Genomic DNA, 27510 nt, shown 5'->3' with positions numbered 1-27510 from the left:
TTCAAGGTTCGGTACATACATCTGTTTTTAAGTCACGGTTCGGTTCGTTTTGTGTGTGTGTGTGTGTGTGTGTGTGTGTGTGTGTGAGAGCAAGTGTGTGTGTGCGTTTACATTTAAATATTACATTTTCTAAAGATATGTTCTACTTAACCGTTCTACTTATTTCAGCATACTTTAACAAATGTCTTCATTCCTTCTATCTTTCATTTCTTCACTTCCTCGATGTGCAACTGTCATGATTTTCTACTTTTATAAGAAATTCTTCAAGCTGGACATACAACGCTAAAGAATCCTAGCGCTAGCAATAGCCGCTAACTAGTATGCTAGTGCTATTGATTCGAGATAAAAAAAAATTTAACTTTTCATTTTACTGAAAGTTGCATCCTGCATATAACTTTGTTTGTGACAAATAAAAAAATCCTGAATCTTGAATCCATAGTGCTAACATTACCCGGTAGCCACTTCCTGGTTAGCGGCTATTACTAGCGCTATTGATTCTTTAGCGTATTCATGCATGCGCAAAAAAATCTTATTTCCAGTACGGAGTGAGTAGCCACAGTGACACTGCACTTTTTTATACCCCTGGTATTGTTGTGTATGTTTTGAAGTTTAAAAACTTTAGGTTAACTAAAGCTAACTAAACTTGTGGTCCGCCACTTGATACTTTTGTGAGAAAACTCAGATTTTAACTATGTTCTGGACGTAAAAAGGATTGCGTACGGTACACGTGTACCAAACCGAAAGCCCTGTACCGAAACATTTCGGTACCAATACATGTACCGTTACACCCACACACAGTCACTGCAGGCCCACAAGAGACTAACTACAAGCTTCATAAGCTAATTGTAATGCAAGATTAGCTAAGGCCATGCTAGCAGGGGGGTACTGCCAATAACTAATCATAGTTGTAACTGTGATCACCTAGGCACAAAAAGCATCGTAATTAAAAGGTGAAACTGGTGGTTGAAATTTCATTCACACTTGGAAGATTACTATTGATTGAGAGATAAGAAAAAAACTTGCAATAAGTACACATTGTAATAACATGATATAATGCTATGCTATTATCTATTAAAAACTTTTATGAACACTAGATGCACAAGAGTTAAAAGATAACATGCATATCAAACACGATATAATGCGTTAAGTAGCCTAATAATAGTTGCATTCGTTCTAAAATTAAAAAAAAAAGTATAAAGTACTTTGCATGCCAGGAATGTAAAGTTTTATACTGCATATGCACACCAAATTTACATTTACAGTACATTATGTTTTAGGAATTTATAGAATTTGCGGTAATGGCACCAATCTCATACAGACTACAGTTTCTAGTACATAATGATTTTTTTTGTTTGTTTTGTTTGTAAATATCTCTCACTCCTATAGGCTAGATGCTCCAATGTTCATGCTGCACTCAGCCACTTCTCTTTCCTCTTAACATAAACTCATCAACCTTTTCATCCCACAGAAGCTCATTCATTTTTATATTCCTTAATTATCATAATTATCATCACTTCATACTGACATCACTCATCTATCTATCTGTTCTGTTTTGCTATATCCCTCCATCCTCCCACGGATAGTCAGTCATTTCACTTGCTTCTTGGATTTTCAGGTTAGATCCAACAAAATTGGCAGAAACATTTATCTTCGGACTCAAAGCACATCATTGCATTTCATCCCAATAGCACAGCATAACACCCTATCCTTCTTTCTTCTTTCCATTCTGTATTGCATAAAATTCTTGACTATATAAGGTAGATAGCTTATTTCTATTGCTTTTTTGTATAATGTCATGACAAGTCAACTTCAGATTCGCTCAGATTCAAGTCAACAAGAGATTCGCTGAGACGATTTGGTTTCAAAAATTAAGAGATTAAGCTGTTCATTTACAAAGTGTTCATGCACTGCTGGGGCTTGCTGGTGTATAAATATTCACGTAGTGCTCCACTATTGTCCAGCCATTGTGTGCTATTGTGTGGGTGAGTGGAACAAATGTGACGGGCTTTCTGCCTCAACGCAGAATGCACTGATGAGCTTTCTCCTTGTAATTTTGCATGAGTTTTAATGTGTTTTGTGTGTGACTAGCTGCATTCCCTGATAGTTTTTGATAGATCATTATAAAAAAAGACAAAACAGACTATATATATGCACAAACCTAAATGCTATACACTAGATTTTGTCATTAAAAGAAATTCACAAGTACGTCTTAATCTGTTGAACTGTGGTGTGATCTAGCTGGAAAACAATCCATCTAAAAGGAGGCACACCCAGCTCTATTTTGGATGGGGCCTTCCAACTGCTGACCACTGGCTCCCACACCCACACAACAGTCTAAAAATAGCCAATATCTCAATAGATCATCCAGATGTCAAATAGTTCAGGAGGGTTTGCATAAGGGTGCAGTGGAAAGAGTTTTTTGTGTCAAACTTTTATCTACTCACAGTATTTATGCATTGTGTAGAAATGCCTTAGTGTGTTTTGGTTGCTAAACTCTAATTTGTCAGAAAATCTTTAATACATATGACCCATTATGCTTAGTCCTTATTTACTATTAAGAAATTATTTAGATACACTCAAAAATATGTTTATGTTTCCTATACAGAGAAAAAATATGTTAAATATTTAAAATTCACTTGTTATGCAACTTTCATCAGGAATAGCACCAAGGATAGTAACAGGTGTCTGTACAGGTATTTAAACCTAAACCAGTTTGAATATGTATACTTTATCTTTTTAGAGATGTGACAACTTTTCCCATGGGGAATGTGGTATAGCCACATAAAGTAAAAAAAGTTAGGAGTTCATAGATGCCATAAAATCTTAGGCAAAGCATAGTGTGCATTTAAAGAACCCTTGTGGTTTCTGAATTGCTTGACATTTGGAATAAATCAGTAAATTATGGTCACTTAAGTCTTTCTAAGCCTTACACTATATGACCAAAATACACTATATAGAAAATAATTTGGTCTTTTAGAACCCTTTAGACCCTATTTGCTGTTAATTATAACCCCCACTCTTCTGGGAAGATGTTCCAGATTTCAGAATGTGCTTGGGAAAAAATTGTGCTCATTCAGATATAAGGGTGTTAGTGAAATCAGGTACTGATGTAGGGTGCGGAAGCCTTGCGAAAAGTCAGCATTCCAATTCATTCCACAACTGTTTAACTGGGTTAAGATCAGAACTCTATAGCAGACTACTCAAGATCTTCCACTCCAACCCATGTAAATTCTTCATAGAGCTCCCTTTGTGCATTAACAGGTTTCTATTTCAATGAAACTACATATGGATGAAAAAATTATACCCATTATATATTAGTCAGATTGATTCAACATGCTCTATAAGTAAAATGTTCATATTTTCTTACTATGTGTGCTTGTATAATTCTCTTTTGCTGTTATTATAACCTGCACTCCACTGGGAAGTTGTTGTTTTTTAGAGTTTGGAGTGTGGCAGTGAGGATTTGTGATCATTCAGCCACAAGAGCATTAGGAAGGTCAGGCACTGATGTCAGGTGAAGAATCGAAAGGGCAGTCAGCTTTCCAATTTATCCCAAAAGCATTCAGTGAGGTTGAGGTCAGTGCTCTGTGCAGGACACTGAAGTTCCTCTACTCCAACTTTGACAACTTAAATTTTTGTGGAGTTGATTTTTGTGCAGATGAGCATTTTTTACACTGGAACCGATTTGGGTTTATTAGTTCCATTTGTCCGAACGGCAAGAAAATACTGAAAGACCCTGCAAAAACACTTGCACTCTTGAGTATACAACTGCAGTTTTTAAACATTTACTTATCCAAACACCAAAAAACTCTGGCCCTTCATAAAAGATTTGCTTCTAGTCAATACTTTTTGTTTATTTTCCCCTTTAGAAAAAATATGTACATTATTACATGTGGTAATTAGAGTATTACTTTATATAGAGCAATACTTTCATAAATCATTATCTGGAATATATTTTTTATGGGTACAGACATTCAGTCATTATAACCATGTCTAATAGTCTGTTACAGCATTAATGTTGCACAGTGGCATCTCACACACAAACACACAAATGCAGACTCACTTAGCTCAGCGATGCTTCCCACACGGGTGGCCAGAAGGGACTGTTCGATGGTCCGTAGTTCAGCCTGGGTAAAGACATGACCTTCTGCATTCTTTCCCCCTCTTTGCTGATCACGGTGTTCATTCAGGCTGTCCGGCAGGCTCAGGACACCTGCAGGTAAACAAAGCATAAGGTTACACTCATGAATATCAAATATACTGCATATTACTTTGTAAGAAATCAGCATGGAGTATGCCATTGTTTATTAAAATGTTTGAGTCCGAGTCAAGTTATGAGAAGGCATTTCTGAGTAAAGTCCAGAGTCTAAATATATACAGCAGCATTGGCAATAAACTTTTTTTAAATACCACACTAATGACACACAGCTGTATATTTCAGCAAACCTAGATACCAGTTTAAAATTTTAGGATGCTGGATGCTGAGTACCATTGTGAAATACACAATTCAAGGGAAAAACACAGAAGCTAGGACATGTTAGTGGAACGCAAAGGAAAAAAGTCAAATAGATTGTGGCAAAGCATTTTAAAGTTTAGGAGCAATGACACTTCTGCTCCCAACACTGACCAGTCTGTATTTTTGTAAGTCTATCAAACCAAAGGGTGCAGGCCAGGGGGAAGAGGTAAATTAATAAATTGGGTGGGCATAAGCCATGCAAGGCTTTGTAGGTTAGTAGGGCTTTAATTGGACACACCACTGTAGACATTGTAACTGATAAAGGACTGAAGTGAGGAATTCCAATAAAGAGCTAGTTATACTAATCAAGATAGGAGGAAAGTATGAAACAAACTTTGTCTATTTGTTTTGTTAACCATTTATAGAAAAAGAGACCTAATGTGACCAAAAATAAGAAAACAAAGTAATGATTGCCATGAGGGAGCATTTAGAATCACTCAATTATCATCAAGTAAATAGCTAGACAATTGATTCTAGGCCAATGAAAAACTTTATATTTACTCTGATTCATTTTAAGAAGTTTGGAATGAATTCAGTGTTTAATATTATGTATACGAGACATTAGGTTATGGAGTGGTGTTGGTCGTTATGGTGCTAACATAAATCTAAGCATTATCATCAATAAATATTAAGACAATGTTGGTGAATTATCTGTCCAAACGATGAAAAACAATGAATAGAAGAGAGCCAAGGACTAAACTTTGGGCTGAACTGTATGTAAAGTTGGATGTACCCTTAAGTTAGTCTGACAGTAATTTACATGTTTCAAACAAAGCTTACTCATAAAGTAGGAAGTTTTAGGCAAATCCCACGTCATTGGCATTATGTTAGTGTTAAGTTGCAACTTGTGATATAAGCTTCAAAGTCAGAATCAGGTTGCAAGGTATAAGCCTATAATTCAGGGTTGAGTTACAAGTCAAAGACTTTGAAGTCAGTCAAGTTGCCAGTCAGGCTATTTAAGGAGGTAGGAACTTTGTGACTCAAATCTTATCCCTTGTTGTTACAGATTACCAGTTACATAAAAAGAATCTCAATTCTCCAAAGCGTACCATAAATATAATTCTTTTAAAGACCCACAATGCTAATTACCCACCCTTTGAAAGCTGCTAATGAATACAGCTGTCAAGGTTGGACAGTTTTTCTCTTCGAAAATCAAACTTTGCACAGGTGGGTTCACCGACAACATTTCCTGGATGTGGCACTCACCCCGAGCTGCAATCCTGTCCTGCTGCTTCAATAGTCCTAATCAAATTACAGCACAGAGCCACATCTGCAGCCTTTGTTTAGACAGAATGAACCGGCTGTGACAGATGGGATATTGAACTTAGCCACAGGAGAATAAGGAGGGCCACAAGTGCCCGAGTGACTGAGCATCTGACATGTCATGAAAAAGAAGCTATTTTATGTTTCAGAGTGTACATTAATTACCGAGACAAGACAAACACTGGCTCTCTTGATGGACACCTACTGAGAGCAAGCACATGGGCATGCATAAACACACGCACGGACACAAAAAAAGGTTTCAAGTATTCTCCTGCTTGTTATTCACGAAGAACACAACTATGACATTCCGTGTGAAGCGGGATAATATCCTGTATACTGTCGCACTGTAAAAGGAGCTTGAAAGTTACCTCTGTGACAGATGCAATATTAACACTCATCAAAGTTTCATAAAGGTGTGTTTAAAATGACCTGTCACTTGCATCTCGATTGTGAGACTTTCTTGCAAGACATGTAGCATGAATAATACATGATGTACGATATTAAATCCATGACATGTGCTAAATGTTGCATTCCTGTCTAATGCGCAGAGGTTTGTTGGTGCTATTGACGGTTCATTCTGTGAGCCATGAAAGATCAGATAGGAGAAAATCCGGCCAAGGTAAGTGAATCTGTTGTGAATATGTGAATCTGAAGTCCGTTATGGAACCCCCCAACACCCCCCCCCCCCTCCTCTCTCTCTCTCTCTCTCTCTCTCTCTCTCTCTCTCTCTCTCTCTCCAACACACACACCCTTATGCATTAAAGGAAAGAAAAAACAGGAGTTGTTGGCATGCTGTCCATTTCTCTCCTTTAATTCCCAGAATGCAGCTAGACAGAAATCTTCTCATAACTCTTTACTGGATACAAAACATACACTCCCCTTTGGCTCTTATGGAAATATCTTTTATTACTTGCTGTTTTCTCCCTCTGTATCAGCATTCTCCACCCAGTTCTTGGAACCCCTTCTTTCACTGCCTAAAAATGTGTTAATGCGACAGAAGATTCTTGCATTATTCTCTGCATTATTCATCCAATCTGATAAAAATATGAAACATAATATGCTTGGTGTGCCCCCCCTTTCTCTTCTACTGCAGTATCCTTCCTTACACAATCTTTGCTCCAACACTCTGGCACCCCAGTGGTTTTTAATTCCCTGTAATGCATTGCTGTTTTAAAGCTACAGATTGATTTAAAGTGTGTGTTTGTGCCTGGGAAGAAGAAAGAGACAGAAAAACTCCCTAGAACAAAAAAAGTCACAACGTGACCTTAAGTAGCAGGGGAACTGGAAAGTAAAACACAATCAGCTATCTGAAGAAATTTAATCTGAGACGCAGAAGAGTTAAATAAGTTAAGTGAGGGTTTGGTGCCGGTGAAAATCCGATAAAGATTCAATTGTGATACATTAAGTGAGTTACAGTGGTTTACAAAGCTCTACTAGCATATCTTTTTCCATATCTCATCCTGGAAAAATGCTTCCATATTAAAATGGTTTTTGCCTGTGCTCCCAGGTACAAACGTGTCCAAATGGGGGGCGACACACAATCCCTTCATACATTATTACAATGGTACATGTCTGCAATCCTGACTGAAGTTCCTGTTGCTCCATGTTTTGCAGACAGAAGACTAGGTCAGGGGAACCTCGAGAAGGAGTCGTCGCCTCACGCTGGTTGAAATGAATAATACATGCATTGCTTTGCCATAGTGAAGATTCTAATAGAACTGCCAGACACGACAGTTTAGAATAGTAAGAGACAGAAAGAGAAAGTGAGAGAGAAATAGACAACGACAGAAAGAGACAGAAAGAGGCAGCGAGTGAATCTCAAACATAACAGCTGCACATATTTCTATGTGGAGAGGTTCAGCGGTCGGTCATGTTTTTGAAGACATACTGAATGACCTCACTTCACATGCACGTGAAGTGAGATCCAACTGGAACAATACGCCCAGCCTTTAAACAAGATATTTATGTTTTTGGACGCATCCTTCATCTGTTAAGACTTTTAGAGTTAAGACAGTAGATCAATGTCCTTGTGTCAACACAGTAGTTTTAAACAATCCCCATCATCATCATCATTATCCTCATCATTATCCTCATCATCTCTCTATTATCATAAGAGTGCTACCATGCAGCAAAAGTGCTAAAATGCTTACTCAAAGATAAATGAGCCCAACCAACCACAATTCAATCTGATGTTCACCCATATGTCACAGGGCAGCAAAGCACACTCAGAGGAATGTTCTATATGCCATCTGCTGCATACATGGGCTCACAGACACCCCCAATTGGCTGGTTTTACTGTGATTGCTGGGAGAGGCGAGTATGTCATCCATCCTACCCCATGAGGATGCAACCAATTTTGTTCTTTTTGACCCCCAGTCATGTATGTTGCATCATTGGGATTTAAACCTGGAAAGTTTTTTTCCCACCACATGGATATCCATTTGATCATCCTAAATGTGTGGCACTAATGGAGCATTCCATCACTGTTAGCTGAATAAACAATAAAATAAAAGACAAAAAAGAATAGGTTCAAGCACACAGTCTGTAATACCCGTTGCTATCATCAGTAGAATAAAATGTATTTGTTTAAATATATTTTAACAAGTTTTTATTTATTTGGTTTTAGTTTTTATTTATGCAACCTTGCCTAGATTTCCTGTTGCAAATTGTGTATAGAATTGGGCATTTTAAACCATTGTAGCAAAACAAAGAAAAATGTCAGCAGTCTGCCGTTCGCGAGTTAAGTGTCATTTCCTTACCCAGTGGATATCAGACTTTGATCAAGTGGTTGAATAGCTAAAAAAATGGACATAAGTCTAATCAATTCAGTGTGTAATCAGATACCAGCTGTCGAATATGTCCCAGATGCTCATGTACAGCAGTTGGAATGAAAGCCTTAACTGTAAATTTCTCCCGTTTTTGGTGCTTAGCAGATTTGTTGCTACCTGTAGGTGAGTTACATGCAAAAGAGAAACGGATTTTGGTTCAGTTTTACAGATAAATATCGTTGTAAATGTTAAAATCTGACTATACAAAAGGTTTTCCCAGGCCACTACACATATTAGGTCAAATCATTGTTTGTAACCTTACACATGTGGACTTTCTATAACATCAACCTGTTGTACATTAACAGCAGACTTGTGAATTGATGACATCTTTTTTACAGACTTGCTGGGTTACTTAGTCATTATTCACCCTCCAGCAAAGTGCATCTACTCTGCAATATATAATCTCTAAAAGAGACTGTCAGATAGCATACACACATATATACACGTATATACATGTACAGTATGTACAGGATAGAAACCTGTAAATGATAAGTTCTGTAGTCTTTACAGTCTCAATGCGATGGGATAACATTTCGTAGGATCCCCATTAAGAAGCTATTAAAATGATTACATTACAAATAACATTAAAGGTTTTCGAGTCATTTACAGTAATTGCACATATACATGCCTACCATCAGGGTAAATACTGAGTAATTACAAGTATAGGCATGCTCTAATTTGCCCATTTCACAATATTTTAAATGTACTGTGTAGTTGTATTGTGACATAACCAACATAATGGAACATAATGGACTCTATTAACGGCACATCCATTTCCATACACTGAGCAAAAATATCTTGTAATGGTTTCCCTGGTGTATCCATGCCTCTCCATTGTCCCTCTTGTAATGCGTGTTTGTCGTTTCTAATATAGAATATTGCAGCTTAAAGACAATGATGTGCTGCTATTAAATTGGGAAAACAGCACTGACAAACTACAGCCAGTGCAAATCCGAGTTCCCCCTGGTACACATTGTTTGAATCAGATTCTGACATCTAAATCAAGCTTAGCACTTTAATTAAAAACTATCACTGCATTTGTAATATTTTCATAACCAGTTACATTTGCATGTCTCTGTGCTATTATACTGCACTGACAAATGCTGAAGTAGCACCCTGCTGGATGCCCTTTTAATCAGGGCAAGTAATCACACGACTCCCACTTGTTCCCTTCTGCACTGGTCTTTGCTGTACAACTGGCCATTTCTTTTTTTTCTGGAGGAATGTCCCTTTCCTATTCTCTGTGGTGAACAGCCGCACTATCGTCAGTGCGAAACACATTCAGAATATTAACAGGTCGCCATAGCAACAGAGAAGAACGGCCCAGGCAGCGTGTGATTGGTGGAAGGTGTCGATGATGGCAGTGTGGAGATGGCATCAGGAGGTGAGAACAGGTACTGTGTTTTGTGGGAAGGTGAAATGTTGAGTCCCCCCTCAAAACAGTTTGTGGCTGCTGCTAATCTACCAAAGTTTTCCATGAGCCCAGAGTCATAACGGGAAAGCACCCACATCAAGGTCATGAAAGATAATAAAGGTTAATTAATGTTTATAGATAATGCAGGTATAATAATTTCTACTGTATATGGCAAGACTTAATCTGAACTTTGATTGAAAGAAGAGTTCAGTGTTATTTTCATTTGTGTTTTTTCTTAATTGTAAATTTTTACTTGCTAAACTAAAGAAACAGAATTAAAAAATGTTCAACATCAAGGCAAGCCCTGGTACTGGAAGTAATAGCAGCAACCCTACACTGATTAAAAAACATGCTAACAATATAAGATGAATGTGCAATTATATAAAAGAAAAATAGAGACGTAGTAAAAGTTTATACATTACAGTGTATAAATACAAAAGAAAAAGACACCTCCAATAAGTAGTTACGCTTCCAAAATTATTGCCCAATTTTGTAACCTATATTTCACAAGTTAGACTTTATAATTAAACTATATATTTAATACTACATGACTATATTAATTTTGTGGTTACAATAACTATTTTAACAAAGTTTTCTGCTAAATGAACTCACATGCAGAGGGAGCTAGATTGACTATATTTCAGCATTATGTACTGTCTATAGATGCATTTAATGTGTGAAGATTTGTTGGAACTCTTGTGCCTATTCAAGCAGATCATACAAAAATGTTATTGATCAATGGCCTAAAACACCTTTATCACAGGGAATGTTCCACCAAAAAGGGAGAAAACTGCATTTAAAATGTTATTGCAAATATTTAAAGAACATCTAAATGAACTGCTCTAGATAATGCCCATTTCGATACAGCATGTAGTGATCCAACAACTTGATAAGCCAGAGTAAAAAAAAAAAAAAACTAGCAAGGTTTTATACATGTATAAGTAGATTGAATGTTTGACAGATTGAGGTGCTTTAGGCTCTTTGCATGATCTTTGAGGTAAAACTATTCAAGATAAAAATATTTTATAAAATTGAAATATATGAATAAAGTAAGCAAGTTTTTAAAGGAAAAAAAATCATTATGGATAGACAGGCAGACAGCATCCCACATGACCATTCCATAATTAGAAACTGGAGAAACAGGCAACAGGTCAAACTGTGACATCGACATAACAATGTACAATGTAATGGAATAAAGCAAAACTTCAGAAAAAGACTCAGGAATAAAAGGATATAAACAAAGACCAGGTATTTAGAAAACTAAACAGGAAACAGGTGAAATCAGCCGAATTGATAACGTAAAGTGGCAGAGTCTTAAAGGTCAAAAAATAAAGCAGGAAGTAAAAACCAAACAAGTGAAAAAATAAGAGCAAGGCTGAGCTATGCATTGGGTGGGGGCTGGGTGGTGGAAAGGAAATAAATATAGTCAGGGTTCCTCAAAGATGTTTAAATATCCTTAGTGGGAGGAAAGAATTGCTTTTAAGGGGGGGCTAAACTAAGCCACGGCCACATCAGACTGTTTATCCCCAAACCATCACACATGCGACAAACATGTTTATTGTTGAAAACACCATTCGATCTCATGAGAATATGGTAACTAAAATTAGCCCTGCACACCTTATGTTATGTTATGTTATGAGTTAAATTGCAGGATGTAGGTTAGAGTCCCATGCGACAGTTTTGCTAGCTGAGATGACAAAAAATGTGATCCCTGATATCTCTAAACTGTTTTTCACCCCGATAGAAGCTTATAAAACCGAGAGCGAGATGTGCTTTATCTTGGAAGTGCAAGGCAAAAAGGTACGGCTTTGTGGTTACTAACATAAGCAGATTCAGGTACTTAACTTAATCTGTCACTCTACACACCAGTAGTCTTTTTCAAATCTTCTTTGTGTTTTTTTGGGGTAAAACTGCACCTAATGTTCTGCCTCATGACTCCTAAATGTGAGTTACAACAGTCTGACTAACCCTGATAGCAAAAACATGACATGTCTTCAACTCGCGAAATAAAAAGCTTGGTTAACTTTTTAGCGCTGATGTACCTGCAAGCACTTGAATACTGCTGTCTAGTTACATTAGAGGTGAAAAGTGTGTCATGTATTTCTAAGCTGGAGTTGAAAAAAAAATGCTCCCAGCTTTGCAAAGTCAATTTTCAATCACTCCTTTGCACTCTGAAAGTAAAAATGCTAGAAGGCACAAAAAGACAGGACAAACTAAACTGTTTATCAAAAATAATGTTCCTATTTTCATGCCTTTTCACGCATTTCGCTGCGTAAGCAAGTCAAACTAAAGGAGGCATTTCACGGACTCTATCCTATTCATGTGAAAAGAAAATATACAGACGGAGAAAATGGAAGACGCCCGGGTCCCTCCTGACTTCCTTGTGGCAGAGGTTGCAGTAAAATGCAGAAATGAGAATCCTGCATAAACATTCCACATGAATTTTACTTGCTGCCACATAATAAAAGTGGTCAAGTACTCTTGTGTGTGTGTTCTTTTTTTTTTTACTTTTTTTAATGAGGCTTAAAAACATGAAAAACGTTTCAGCTGGCCTATTTTATATTCTGTTTGATTTGATATTTTCTCAGCAATTTCGTAGGAATCAGCACATTGCTGATCCAATTACAGAGCCAGGATGCTTTCAGTTTGTATTTAAATAATGTTCATTTTTTCTGGTCAGGGTCATGATAGAGCTGGGGACATAGTAAAATAAATGGTCTGACAACAAATAACTGTACTCTTTAAGAAAAAAAGTTACTAACGTATTGAACACTGTGTTTCTGCAGGAACCCATAACATTTGTATGACACTCTATGTGAAACACCAAATTTTTACCTAACATTTTTATGTTAACTTCTGCAGTTTGTCTGGGTTGTTTGCACCTTGGCCCATGTATTAAAGTTGCCACATTTACCGTATAAGTTAAATGACATGCAGAAATTGTCCATTTAGCTTAGTAAAGTAATTAGGGTATTATTAAACGCTTATGAGAGGTGTCTCACTCTGATTATCACTGTTCACAAGAAAAGCATGAATTTAGAGCGTAAAAACATGTGCCAAATCAAACATGAGGATGATCCACTGTGGCGACCCCTGATGGGAGAAGCCAAAAGAAAGTTTACTGACCATAACTACCTGGATCTACCTTGTATATGTATTTGCAGTGCAACCTCGATACTCGTGAGGGTTACGTTCTATGACCCCTCACGAGTAACAAAAGATTGCGAGGTTTTGACTCTCCTTTAGGTCCTTTTTTAAAGGGGAATTGTACATGTACTGTACTGTAAACTCAACAAAAATTGTAAATTACTTGTCATAAATGTTTTATTTACAAATTTATATGAACAATACAATAATAAAATAATTTTTCAAACATTTTAATGTAATTTATTAGTACAAACTCTGTTTTGAAATATAGATAGCCAGCCAGCCAGCCAGCCAGCCAGCCAGCCAGACAGACAGACAGACAGACAGACAGACAGACAGACAGACAGACAGACAGACAGACAGACAGATAGATAGATAGATAGATAGAAATAGAGAGAGAGGAAGGAAGAAAAAGACACTTTGTTTTCGCAATGCACTACAAGAACGAAGCCTGTTGGAAAGACCTTATTGATTCAAATGGCTTTAATTTGTGATTTAACATGAACCGATGCCAGCATGCTTTGCTTCTCCTTGACAGGTAATTATTTTGCTTTCTAGCTGCCTGTATTTGTTATCCTCTCCCAAAAAAGTGTTTCTCTTTTCTCTAAGCAGTGGAACGATAACACAACAACATAGTTGGCTTGACAACACTTAGATGCCTGCCCCCTGTTTAGCCTCTTGCTGAATAAAATCACCACTGCCTTTAGAGCATTACTTTTTTCTTTATTCTTTAAAAACAGAGATGTTTTCATGGTAAACTATAGAGACGTCAGGCTGTCAAACTGACATGTAAATATGAAACAATGAATAGTCTGTCCTTCCGCCTGGTGTGTTGCTCATCTATTATTATTGATCTTTTTTTGTTCGCCATGTTTATTAATGAAGTACAAAACATCAGTTGGAAGATTTTTCTGATGCTTTTCAGCTCTGGTAGCTTATAGAATTAGATAATATGATTAGAGTGGAAACTCCAGGCTTTAACAGGTCTGAATGAGTAAACAGTGAAAGGAGTGAGAGTTGAGGAAGTATATCTTGTGAATGCAGTATAAACAGCACCATTGGCACCAACGTAAATAGTATATTAAGCTATAAAATCCACCTCATTGCAACAATGGAGAGCACATTTATCTAGTGTTATTGATGGCAGATTGAAATAGAAAATTGTGTTGTTTCACATTCTGCCTGTTCTCCTGAAGTTGATATTCTTCTGCTGCATTGCTTTTTTTTGCACATAATTATCACACTAGATAAAATCAGAATATGTGCAGCAAATCAACTTCCACAGATGTAGTTAAATTCAGGTATATAAAACTTTTTCAATCCAGCTAGAAAATGTTCAAAGCTTTTGTAAATACTTGATATGCACATACATGCACTGAGAGCATCACTGGGATAAATTCTGTATTAATGTACCACATGTAAAATCAATAAAAGCATCACACTTTGCCATTACTTTGTATAGGGAATGCCCTAATCATTGCATGCTATGTTGCTTAGCAACCAACGCTTTCCGATAACTAAGTATGTTTTATGGCACAATAATTGTTTATACCAAGCATCATTGAGAATTAATTATTTACACATTGTTTTTGTCACCGCTTCAAAGCTCTAAGCCACTCAAGGGTGTGAATTACAGTGATTTTTATCATGGGTTATAGGGTTTAGAACATTTTAGGCATAAGAACGCGCTTAACAGTGGGATTATCAGTATTATCCATGCCCTTCAATAACTTATTGCTTTCATAACCCCAATCTAAGAGTAATTTGTTTGGATGAACCTTACATAAGCACAATGATGGGTATTAACCTTCATCCAACCATGCAGTGGTACGACTAACATAATTACACTAATTCCTCAAATTATACTAAATATCTTTATTCTGAATTGAGGGTGATTCGATTGTTTGGGTTTTTTTAGATAGTATTCTTGTATCTCATTTATTCCATACAGACAATAAGAGATTCCATTTTTTTTCATATTTGTTCTTGTGGATTTACTATGCACCAATTGTATAATCTATTATGGACTATTATGGGATAAGACTTAAGGCTACGCTGTGCCACACTCAGGAGGCAGTAATTTGCACACAATATTGGACATTTTTTGAAAATGGGCTTTAAAAAAATTCTACTGTGCTGACAGATTTTTAAATGTCACACCCTCTTTTGTGCCACTGCACTTATATTAGCACAGCATGTTCATTTATGACTACAAATGTCATGATGGTGCAGTGGGTAGCATTGCTGCCTCACAGCTCCGGTCCCCGGTATGATCCTGAGCTTTTGTGAAGTTTGTGTGGTGTTCGACATGTGTGCATGGGTTACCTCTTAGTACTTCTCCACTCTCGGGGTTCAGTGTGTAACAGACTAACAGGGTGACTTGGCTTGCATCCAAACAAAAAAAAAGCATACCAGCCTTACCCAGAAAATAGACCTCAAATAAATAAATAAATAAATACTTTTTTTCAAGCATGTACCATTTTAAACAATAAAGAGAAACAAATCATTTGCTTGTTATAGTGTGGAATCAACGACTCGAGCCGTTCGAGTAAACAGTCAGGCTACGCCTCCGGTGTGAACACGTTCAATCATTACATCACATCTCAAACTGCTCAAGATTTCCTTCACCATGACAACAAGGTCATCCATTCCTACCTCCAGTACTAACAGGCTCGCTATTGCCATTAATGTGCTGTTTTACTGAAAAAAGACCACAGAGAGTACCTTTAATGCAGCATCCTGCAAAGTGAACTGCACATGCATCAAGAGCTCAATTAGTGGCAATAAAATGCACTTTATCCTGATAAAATCTCACTTGGCAATGACTAATGCAGTTAAAATAGATTATTAAACCAGCTGTTTCTCAATTATTATTATTTGTAGGCCATGATATTTTAACCTGGACTGAGCCCTGATTCAAAGCTTCAGTTCTTGATATAGAGACATATCTGATCTTTCAGTGTCGCTACTATAATTGAGGGACTGGGGCAGGCTGGGTTAGTGGAACGATATAATGACATTGAACCATACACCATTTTCATTCGAAGCAGCTGAATGCCTGGTCTGATGAACAAGATGGCTCTGAGGGAGAGAGCTGCTACATTACTGCGATACAGAGATGATTTCTACAAATCAGTGGCTGACCTTTCCTTTTCCATGAAAGGGTTTTCAATTTCATGTCCACATTAACCTACAGCAGGTTTGTTTTGGGGGCAAAGGCAGATCCACTTTTATAGAGTGGCAGTCACAGGGTCTCTTTTCTTAGTCACTGGAAGGTTAATTTGGTGATGCATTGAATCTAAAAAAGATATCCTCCTTTCACTTTAAAGAAGATGCCCTCTACCTATCACTACACTGGCTGTAGTTCTACAGTTTGGAGGAGTTTTCCTTCCTTAATGTCAAATTCCCCTGGAATTCCTTTAATAAACCTCTAAATTGTTGAAAGTAGTTACTCAAGGGAATGCCAGGTAAATCTATGAGCTGCCTTTACAATATGCTTTTATAAATCAAGACTGCATATGTATGTGGATATATGCATCATGTTGACCCACTTACTCTACCATTGATAAATATTTCAAATTCAGAATGGAAATGGTAAAGATAATCAGTAGAAACATGACTGTTAAAGTTTATGTCATCTCACACTGTGTAACATCTGAGTATATCAGAAACTGATGATCTGAGATTCTCACACACACAGAGTTAACACAAAATGGTGTGGGAACAAAAAACAATCCAAACACCCAATAGGTGGCATTTATGTGGGTAGAAACACCATGCTGTTAAGATAGGTCAGAGCAAAATGACCAGACTGATTGGAGGAAGAATACAGGAAGTCAAAAATCTAGGTCTTTAAATCAATGGTGAGCAGAAAAGCATCTTAGAATGTATAAGATGCTAAAACCTGGGAGACAACTCTTCTCAGCCAAGAACAGGCAGTAGTCAGCATAGGCTCACTTAAACCGAACAGCTGGTATATTTTGTATTAATGACTAGAATGAAAAAGTTGCAATCTAATCATGGGCAAATGCTAAATCTAAAAAAATATAATTGAATTGTCATAACAATTACAGACTGAAATCTCTATTAAAATACACATTCAATTAAACAGGAGGTATCCTAAATAAATAATTATTTAAAAAAAATTCCATTGCAGTTTGTTATGTCTGCTATTTTTTCTACTGCTCTTCCCTTCCCCCCTTTTTGTTGGCTCTTTCTTCAGCTTTTTAGGTGGAGCTACCTGGTAATTAAAATGAAAGCCTGGAAAAAAGGACCAATGATGAGCGAGAGCCCGACCAGAGGAGGCGGAGCCTTCCATTTAAAAAATGCATTAAAAAAAGCAGCTCAGGAGGGGGAATGAATGAAATGAGAGAGAGAGAAAAGAGAGAGAGAGAGAGAGAGAGAGAGAGAGAGAGAGAGAGAGCTAGCTAGCTAGCTAGCAGTTAGAGGGCAGATGCCACCCACTGTAACTTCTGGTAGCATAGCCTACAGTAGTCAGCTAGTCTGTTGCTGTATGTTAGGTTAAGCTTCCAAAATACAGCCTAGAGTAGACCTTTTTACTTGTGTTCATTTCTTTGGCACTGTCCATGTTCTTTTGCCAGTGTCTAGTCTTCTTGACTTGTTAAACACTCCTGGAAATTGTTTTTTACCATACTGCACTTGACCATTAAAACAATAACTACTCTAAACTCTGGTCCTGCTTTTTGTCCAAACAACCCGTACCATGTAAATGGGTATTGTTCCCACACTCCCCTAGGCCTAGCCAAGGTGGGAACGTAACAGTTTTATGTAAGGATCAATCCAGTCACCAGCTAGGAACATTCTTCACTCAGGGTTTCATAAAACAATGTGGGCAATCCCTGCTAATAATTATATATAAAACCAGGAGTTTCATAGTAAAAAAAAAATTCTGGATTACACAATCGCTATCACTCACCCCACACTAACCCACAAACGCAGCTGCACACTTATAACAGTTAAAACTGTGGACAGTTTCAAAGACAGACCTATGATGCTCTGCTGCATGGCCTCAAGCTCCATCTGTGCTCGACGAGGATGGATGAGTCATTATCAACACACTCTACAGGCAGCCTGGGCAATGATACAGCAGTTGATCAGTCACACAAGTCACTTTTATTCTCAAAATTCAACCTCTTCTCTTCAGTGTGTGATTCAGAACAGTGTGGAATTCCTTAACTTATGTAACACAATAGGCCTCCCAAATCATACAAATCTCTGAATGTTTCATAAAATATACTGAACATAAATCCAGACAGTGTAGAAGACACTAATAGAAGCATTATACTAGTATAAGTGCCTTGAACACAGATAAGGCTGGCAGCATCTTGTTTTATGGAGGCAGTTTTGGACTACAGATCCTACAGAAGTTACACATTGTCACGAGGTGCCTGAGTTTCCTAAGATCAGATCCAATAAATACAGAGAAGCATTTTGCCCTGCTATTATATATATATATATATATATGTGTGTGTGTATATATATTATATATTATAGCGAAGGCAAAATGCTTTTCTCTCTCTCTCTCTCTCTCTCTCTCTTTCTCTCTGTCTCTATCTCTCTCTGTATCTCTCTTTATATATATATATATATATATATATATATATATATATATATATATATATATATATATATATATAATTTCTGGTAAAATTTGTGTTGATTTTTCAGACTTTTCATTTGGAACCGGACTGAGAGTAACTCGCGAAAAATCTGATAGTTCGGTAGAAGCCGCGAGTGGCTTGAATGTTCGGAGTAACATTTAAAAACAGAATTTGTACTAATAAATTACATTAAGATATTTGAAAAAAGTATTTTATTATTGTATTATTCATTTAAAGTAGTAAACAAAACATTTATTATCAGTAATTCACAATTTTTGTTGAGTTTACAGTACAGTACATTTACAATTCCCCTTGAAAAAGGAACCATCAAAAGAAGAGAGTCAAAACCTCCCGATCTTTTGTTAATCACAAAGGGTCATAAAACGTAACCCCTGTGAGTATCGAGGTTGCACTGCAAATATATATATATATATAAATATATATATAATTTTTACTTTCCATGTGGTCTAAATTTGACTGAACTGCCCGACATAATGGTATGATGTTAGTGAGCAAAAGAATCATGTCATCATCATCATCATCATTTCATATTATAAAACAAACCTGCTACCTTCAATTATGTACTATTTTTTAAATCCTAACCCTAACCATTAGATATTAAAGACTAAGTCGAGTCTCAAGGATAAATGAAATTCCAAATGAAAGCTCAGACCAAAGCAAGTTCAGGACTGAAAACAATCAATCTTTTCTAGCAATAGGAATTACTTCTTGTCAACAATGTGCATGTGGAATTAAAAAGACGAAAACCTCTCAGTTAAGACCGAGAATATATTTAGCAACATCAATGCCTAGTGCTGAAACTATTATGAGCACTATGAGTTTCAACTACCAATAACTCTGACACCAGTCTTAGTCAATATAGAAAACATGACATGGACACCACTGAACTTAAACCCTGCTGTAACATGTCACACAAAGAAGCAATGAGGGGTTCAAGGTGCAAAAGGAACATAATCAAGATCATGGCAAAGAAAAATAATAAAAAAAAATTTAACCAGTAGACAGGCCACAGTAAAAGGAATTGCCAAAAGAAGAATCCAAGAATACACCAGAGTATAAAGCAAAAGTAAATACACTTAGAGGCAAGAAAACAAAACCGAATTTCATCAATGCAATGCTTTGCAAGATTTCACACCAAACAGATACACTCATACTTTCGAAATAGTCTAAACACCCCCACCCCCACAGATATCAGTCCTCATTCCAATGCGTAACTTAAAATCATCTAACATGATTATGAAATAACAATAATCCACTATAAATCTGCGAATCAAACATTTTAAAAACATTTTATAGCATTGTAAAGAAAGACTGGGGGGAAAACGAAAGAGCAAAACAAAATAACAGAAGCAAACATTTTAAATGAGTCAGCCAATAAGAAGAAAACAAGATGTTCTATTCCAATGCAAGCTGTTTAGCACTTAGTTATTTTCTTCTTCTTCTTTGGCTCCTATCCCTAATTCTCCACAAAAAACAGACATTTCTTCAATCTAACCCGACTAACAACAAAACTGGAATTGCTGTGAAAATGCTGCCACAGCAGCACAAAATTAAACACACATCTACACTCTTAAAGGGAAAAAAGCAGGCTCCAGAGTGGCACATAAAAAAAGCATGTGCTTTATCGCTATTAAGCATTATCGCCCCGAGTCTGAATGACCAAAATCTGAGAAAATAAGCGAAAAAAGATTAGCTGGGTAGTTTTTTTTTTTTTTTGGATAGTTACCCAAGCGCTCACCTGGGAAGCCCTTCAAAATGGAAACCCTCTGTCATTGAGGCATTAAGCATCCTTTAAAGACAACTGAAAGACTCCTACAGGATTGCTGTTTTTAAATAAATTCATAAAAAAAAACACCAAAAGGAAATTGTATTGTAAATGACACTGAATAAAACAAAGATGGAAAAAAAAAACAATAAAACAAATAAAAAAGAAGGCAGATTTCGAACGGTTTTAAGGGACGAATTAAGTTCGATAACCGGGGGACCACTGTATAACTAAAAAGTGTATATACAAGGTATGTACATAAGCATACCTTGTATCCATAAGCATACCTTGTATATACACTTTTTCCTTATATATATCTTTATACCTTCTTTTTTCTTTGTTTTATTTTTCTCCCCATCCTATTCCCTCATGCCGGACAATCGTATAAAGCATTTCACTGCATGTCGTACTTTGTATGTATGTGTATGTGACAAATAAAATTTGATTTGATTTGAATATATTCAGTAAATTTGTTGTTGTGAAATAACGGATATTTACCAATAAGCCTGAATTTTCTTTTACATTTCACCTTTCATTTTGTCAACACCCACCAGCATGTTCCCGTCTGTCTGTGTGACAGGATTCAATTCCAATACAAAAGACCCTTCTGTGACTCTCTGTGGAGCTGTAAGTGATATGTGAGGAGGAGTGCATTGTTTTATACTCAAGATTAAATCTCTGTTTGTCCTGCTTTGCTGGATGAAGGCTCTGAAGGGTTAAAGTGGTCCAAAGACCCCTGTTCAAGGCTCGCCTGCTTGCCTCAGCATACCCAGGTTGGAGCAGATGGTGGCCATATGTCTGTAGTACATGACCAGGAGCCAGAGAAAGGCAAAAGGGAACACACAAGATGGGCTGCTGTCTCACATCGAAATCATGAGACCAGAGTAAAACGTCACTCAGCTGCTTCAACCATAAATTACTGCAGACCATCAATAAGATTCATAAAGAAGCAGTTTATTTATTTATTTATTTATTTATTTATTTATTTATTTATTTATTTATTTATCATATGGTTATTTTATTAGATACCAGTTTATCTATGATGTGTGTTGTCATGGTATATTCTGAGCTGAGTTTAAATATGCTCATTAGTTCAGGGCATATCTTGTCTTACATTTATTCATTGGTAAACAATATTTTCCTTATTATAATTGCACATTTTTGTAGTTCATTTGTAGTTTTGTAGTTTTTTAACAGTGAAAAATGATCAGTGTTTCATTTCTACAGTTATTTTTACCTCTCATTTGATAAAAACAAGAATGTTCTCCATATGCATCATGCAGGAAAGGGAAAAATAAGAAAGATGTCCCCAAGGCAACACAGCACTGACATGAGCCTTTAATGGCAGCTGACATGAACTAACACTTTGTTCAACAGCCTCTCATGAATAAAGCGTTTGCAAACTGACAAATTGTTGCTGACATTAGGTTAAAACATGACACTTCTGAGAGTGACTTATTTTAAGTCAGAAAGCTTTGACAACTGGTATAGGAGCTCTGTGCACTTGTGGTGTTATTAGATTAATGTAATGCTGCTTTTATAAAGAATATGTGGATTGTTTTTTACACTGTCTTCTCATCTGTCTGTTACCGTTAGCAATGACTCATGATTTAATTGAGAGATGCTGACAGGTTTCATGTAAAAGAGAATATTTACCATCATTTCATCATTACAGTGTCACAGTCCAATCCTTATCATTAATCAGACATGGTAAATGTTAGTGTTTCTTTAAATTGTCACTGTTACATTGATCCATAATTATATTTTATATACAGACTGTGTGTGTGTGTGTGTGTGTGTGTGTGTGTGTGTGTGTGTTTGTATTGATTTATTTATTACATTTATGTTTACCAGTTACCAGTTTATCTATGATGTGTGTTGTCATGGTATTTTCTGAGATCAGAGATACATAAATTAATATGCACACATACCTCTGACATAATTGTGTGTGCATTGCTGTAGTTGTTCCAAAAACATTTTTTTCATATGTATATGTCTACTTGCCAGCTGATGCAATTTCTAGCAAACAACAACACAAAATGTTTTTTAAAAAAAATCCATATTTATTATTTTGTTTAATTCCACAGTACTGCTGAATTGTGTAGTCTTACAGGTTAGTTTTCTGTAACAGCAGCTCTGAGACTTGTTCCAGCTGTATTTCCTGTAATGAGTATATAATAATGCACTCATTCAAATATCTGATCATTTCTACAGTAACAATCTTGTATGGCAAACGCCCCACATAATTAAGACTAATAATATGACCCTATAAACCAAATGAACATGCTATTAAAAATAAGACAAATGTATAATCATTTAATCATTGATTATGGTAAAATGTTAACATCTATGATAAGATTCTCTTAGTTACTGCCTTATCAGCAGCTTTATCATTAAGACTTTTTACCCCTTTTTTTAAGTGTAAGAGGGAAAAAAGAGAGGTGAGTATAAATGTTTACAGCTGCTATAGCAGAAGTGTGCAAGTGATAAAATCATTTAACTTGTTTCTGTCATTTTCCAACATTTTTCTTTTTTCGACAAAGAACTGATAAACAGTAAAACGTCTTTCTTCAAATCAGAATCAGAAACAGAATCAGGTTTATTGGTCAAGTGTGTTGACACACACAAGGAATTTGGTTCCAGCTGTTAGTGACTGTCAGAAATACAGACATAAATAAAACTATACATTTCGTTTGGACTATACAAATCAAAGACAAGACAAGACAGACTATAAAAGACAATATAGACAATGTGAGACAATATAGACAGTATGAGTATTAAACAGAAATATGGAGTGTATGAGCAAATTATCAAACTTATAATTAATGGCAAATTTATATGCTGTAGGAGAAATGAAGAACTTGCAGGTATGAAAATAATTGATGAGGTGGCCAATTCTGAGGTGGCTTATCATCATCATCTCACCTTGTTGTTGATTATTTGTCTACTCGGCACAGTCCTATGCTTTTTATTTCTTAGTTAATTCCAAAGGAAGAGCATATTAGATCATTCAGGGTGCAGTGGCTGGCAGTCATAACACTGAAAAAAATTCCTTCGTGGGTTACCTGTATTCTGTCCCTTTATTCAGAAATGCTGACTCAACAGGTTACAGACCAAGCTATCTAATACAACATATAATTATTAACCAAAAATATCCAACTCTGTTTGTTTATCTAATGTAGTGTATGTGTCACATTCTCGGCGGTGCTTATAAATGTATTGCTTGGTTGCATGGAAACGTATTCCTCCGCTGAGCAGTGCAGCAGGGCAGGTGACATATTATGTTCTCATTAAAAAGCACAGTGACTGGCCACAAAAACTGGTCACACTTGTTTGTACATTATTTGTTCAGCACAACTGTTTCTGCTTGCATTTTACTCGAAATATTATTATTATATATTGGGCAGCTGCCTCTTTTCAACTTTATTTGCACACTCTCTAAGACTATACTGAATGATGTAAAACCTGCAAGTAATGTAATAATATATAGAATATGTTTACATATATATAACAACATATATTTTATTAATAATATATCTATATTATACCTGGTGTATTCGTCCATGTTAAACTCATTTCCGTGAACACTGGAGTGTTATTATTCTGCCTCAAACATCTAGTATTGTATACTTGAACCAACCTGCCTGGATCCTGTAAACATTTCAAAACAAAAAAGCTTCGCTTTGCAGTGATGAGAACAGAACGTGGAAAAGAGGCCATTTGTAAAATGTGCAGTAGATGCTTCTACTTATCCAGGCGTTTGTTCATTGTAGAAAACATGACTACAGATAGGAAATTCTTTTATATGCTTTATCTCTTTTCTGACTCACGAACTCAGGCAGCCGGTGCCATCAATGCTTTCCACCCAGCTAAAAAAGACACGGAAGAGAAGATAGCAGGAGCTTATGGAAGTGAAAGGTAAACTCAGGAGAGATTGCAGGAAGATTCACATAGACCTCAGAATAAAGCAAACCCAAGGTAGTGTGTGTAACAATGCATTCCTAGGAGCTTGCCTTTGCTATATGGCCTATTTGCTTTTCCGGTGCAAAAAGATCCTGCAGCTTAAAAAAAAATAAGACAGAAAAAAACCCCACACCAGAAGCAATTAACCCTTTATGCTGATCCCATTTTAAGGATCTCACAAAAGTGAGTACACCATATATTCTCAAAGAACAATACTATAGAAATTAAAATTGGATAAACTTCAGAGTAGTCAATGTGCAGCTTGTATAGCAGTACAGATTTACTGTCCTCTGAAAATAACTCAACATTCAGCCATTACTGTCAAAATACTCTAGCTGGCAACAAAAGTGAGTACACCCTAAGTGATAACAGCTGGTCGTAGTGTAATCTTGCAAAGCCAAATGTCCTATTCATCACGTTCATGTTTGTTTCTGCTTGACAAGACCATACATATTTTTTATCTTGTATTAGAGTTGTTTAAATTTGGTGCTTTGGGTACAATTCTTTCAGACTGACCACTGGATGTTCAAACAGCACCTCAGGGTCATACACGGATTTTCCAAAATGGTTTCCAGTCGGAACAGGCCTCGCAAGTGTCGATCAAAGAAGTTGTCTGCCTTTGCTGTGCGTCAGCTGCAGAAACTGGTTAAAAAAACAGATGCATCAGTGATGCCAGCATTGCTTTAGAGGTTCCTGAAGCAGAAGGTTCGCTTCTCAGTGCTCAGACCATACGCCGCACACTGCAACAAGTCGGTTTGCATGGCCGTTGTCTCAGAAGGAAGCCTCTTCTAAAGCTGACTCACAAGAAAGCCTGCAAATAGTTTTCTGAAGACAACCTGACCAAGAGCGTGAATTACTGGAACCATGTCCTGTGGTCTAATGAGACAAACTTGTTCGATAAACTTGTTTGGCTCAGATGGTGTCCAGCATGTGTAATGACACCTTGCTTAAGAGTACCAAGAAAATTGTGTCTTGCCTGCAGTCAAGCATGGTGGTTGTAGCATCATGATCTGGGGCTGCATTTGTGCTGCTTGTACTGGGGAGTTGCAGTTCATTGAGTAAAGCATGAATTCCAACATGTACTGTGACATTCTGAAGCAGAACATGATGCCCTCCCTTCAGAAACTGAGCTGAATGGCAGTTTACCAAAATAAAACGACCCCAAACGTACCACCAAGATGAAAACTGCCTTGCTGAAAGTGAAGGTGATGGTGAGGAAGTGCCATGTACCTAACATCAAGCAGCTCTGTGATGTCATTATGGAGAAGCGGAAGTGGACCCCAGCAACAACCTGTGCAGATTGGTGAATTCAAAGCCCAGGAGGATTAGGGCAGTGTTAGACAACAATGGTGCTCACACAAAATTGACACTTTATACACAGTTTTGACTGTGTATTGAGGGTGTAATCATGTTTGTTGCCAGTTAATTAGACAATAATGGTTGTATGATGAGTTATTGTTAGAGGACAGTAAATATGTACTGCTATACAAGCGACTATTCTGAAATATATCCAAGTTTCATTTCTATAGTATTGGCCCTTGAGAACATATAAAATGGTTGCAGAAATGTGAGTGGTGCACTCACTTTTGTGACATACTGTACATTTACAACTCAACAAAATTTATGGTCACTTAAAATATTATTTGTATCTGAACAAATCAAATTTAGATACTAGCCTACTAAAAAGTGAAAGCTGCAATGTGCTGCCCAGTTTTGCTTGGCCAAAATCCTAATTGACTTGCAGCTAATATATTTTTATTATATATGTTGAGCTAGATAACAGCATTAATACAAACAGTAATAGGTATAAAAATGTCAGTGTATGGGACAATTAAGCAACGATTAGCAACAGCATTAGCCAAAGCTGTCTTTTTTCTTGCCCTACATGGCACAATAAACAATTATTCATGCATGTTCAATCTCTGAAAATGTAAGACTGCAAGGTGAATGTATCTCATAAACACAATTATAAAGGCTTCGTGTTTTTAATTCTGATCAGTGCAAACTAATTTATTCTCCTAATAAAAAAAAAAAATTAAAAGAACTGGTCACAATGGTATGGAATAACACAGTAATTTTACTTCTCGCTGTGTCCCTGTAAAACCCTCTATTTAAAAAGGGATGATGCACAGGGGACCTCAGAACTTTTTACATTTGATACAAAAGTCCATTTGAAAGTAAATATTTTTAAATTCTTACTCAAGCAGAAATGTAGAAGTACAATTTTAACATGAGTAATATGTTCATTCTTTCATTGTATATTTACTTTTATTGTTTATAGGGAAATTGATTTTGTCCACCACTGGTAGTACAAACAAATAGTGGGCTGCAAAATAATAAAGTAATAGACACATGCAGATGGAAAAAAGCCAGGATAATCCCTAAACAAAAGATGAAAGCAAGTCAGAAGAAACCAGAGAATGAAATAAGAATTTAAATATGTACATTCGCCATGGACAAGACCAACAAGAGAGAAAGTGATCAGTAGCAAGTGGACATAATGAGAAAATGCAGCAATGACAGGATGAGATTAGGGCTATGACTAGAATCTAAATAAAGGCATATCAAAAAACTGAACTCAAAACAAAAAGGCATGCACACTGCTTGCTCTGTTGGGAAATGTGGAGCATGCTGAGAAAGAGAACTCATCAAATTCAGAAAATTAAGAAGAAAAAAATGGAAATACCGTGCTAGTTTATTAAGCCTACTTATCCACTAGGCAACTATAATTAAAAAACTAATAGTACGGACATGTAATCTGCTTGTACAGTGCACATGAGTTCGTAATTTTCCACCCCTAATAGCAGTCAGCGAAATGATGTGCTTAAAGATGAATAACTGAATAATACCCAGGAGATAAAATTGAACTGGAACAGAAATTATGTAGAATATTTCAATGTTATTAAAGTGCATTCCATTTAATATTCATCACTTGAAATCTTTCAGGATCCTTTCAATATGTGAGAGACGTC

At 36.5% G+C, this 27510-nt stretch overlaps 1 protein-coding gene across 2 annotated transcripts in view; it reads right to left on the bottom strand.

Moving 5' to 3' along the window:
• Positions 1 to 27510, bottom strand: part of btbd11a (BTB (POZ) domain containing 11a) — a 175892-nt gene that overhangs the window by 63438 nt on the left and 84944 nt on the right. For both annotated transcript variants that reach the window (XM_046873443.1, XM_046873444.1), the window contains exon 2: positions 4064 to 4213. In XM_046873443.1, the coding sequence (XP_046729399.1) occupies positions 4064 to 4213 (150 nt within the window). The remainder of the gene's footprint in view (positions 1 to 4063; positions 4214 to 27510) is intronic.

The sequence above is a fragment of the Silurus meridionalis genome, chromosome 18 (assembly GCF_014805685.1).
Source record: "Silurus meridionalis isolate SWU-2019-XX chromosome 18, ASM1480568v1, whole genome shotgun sequence".
Classification (NCBI taxonomy): Eukaryota; Metazoa; Chordata; class Actinopteri; order Siluriformes; family Siluridae; genus Silurus; species Silurus meridionalis.
Note: the sequence above shows the minus strand (reverse complement) of the source record. Positions and strands in the feature narration are given on the sequence as shown.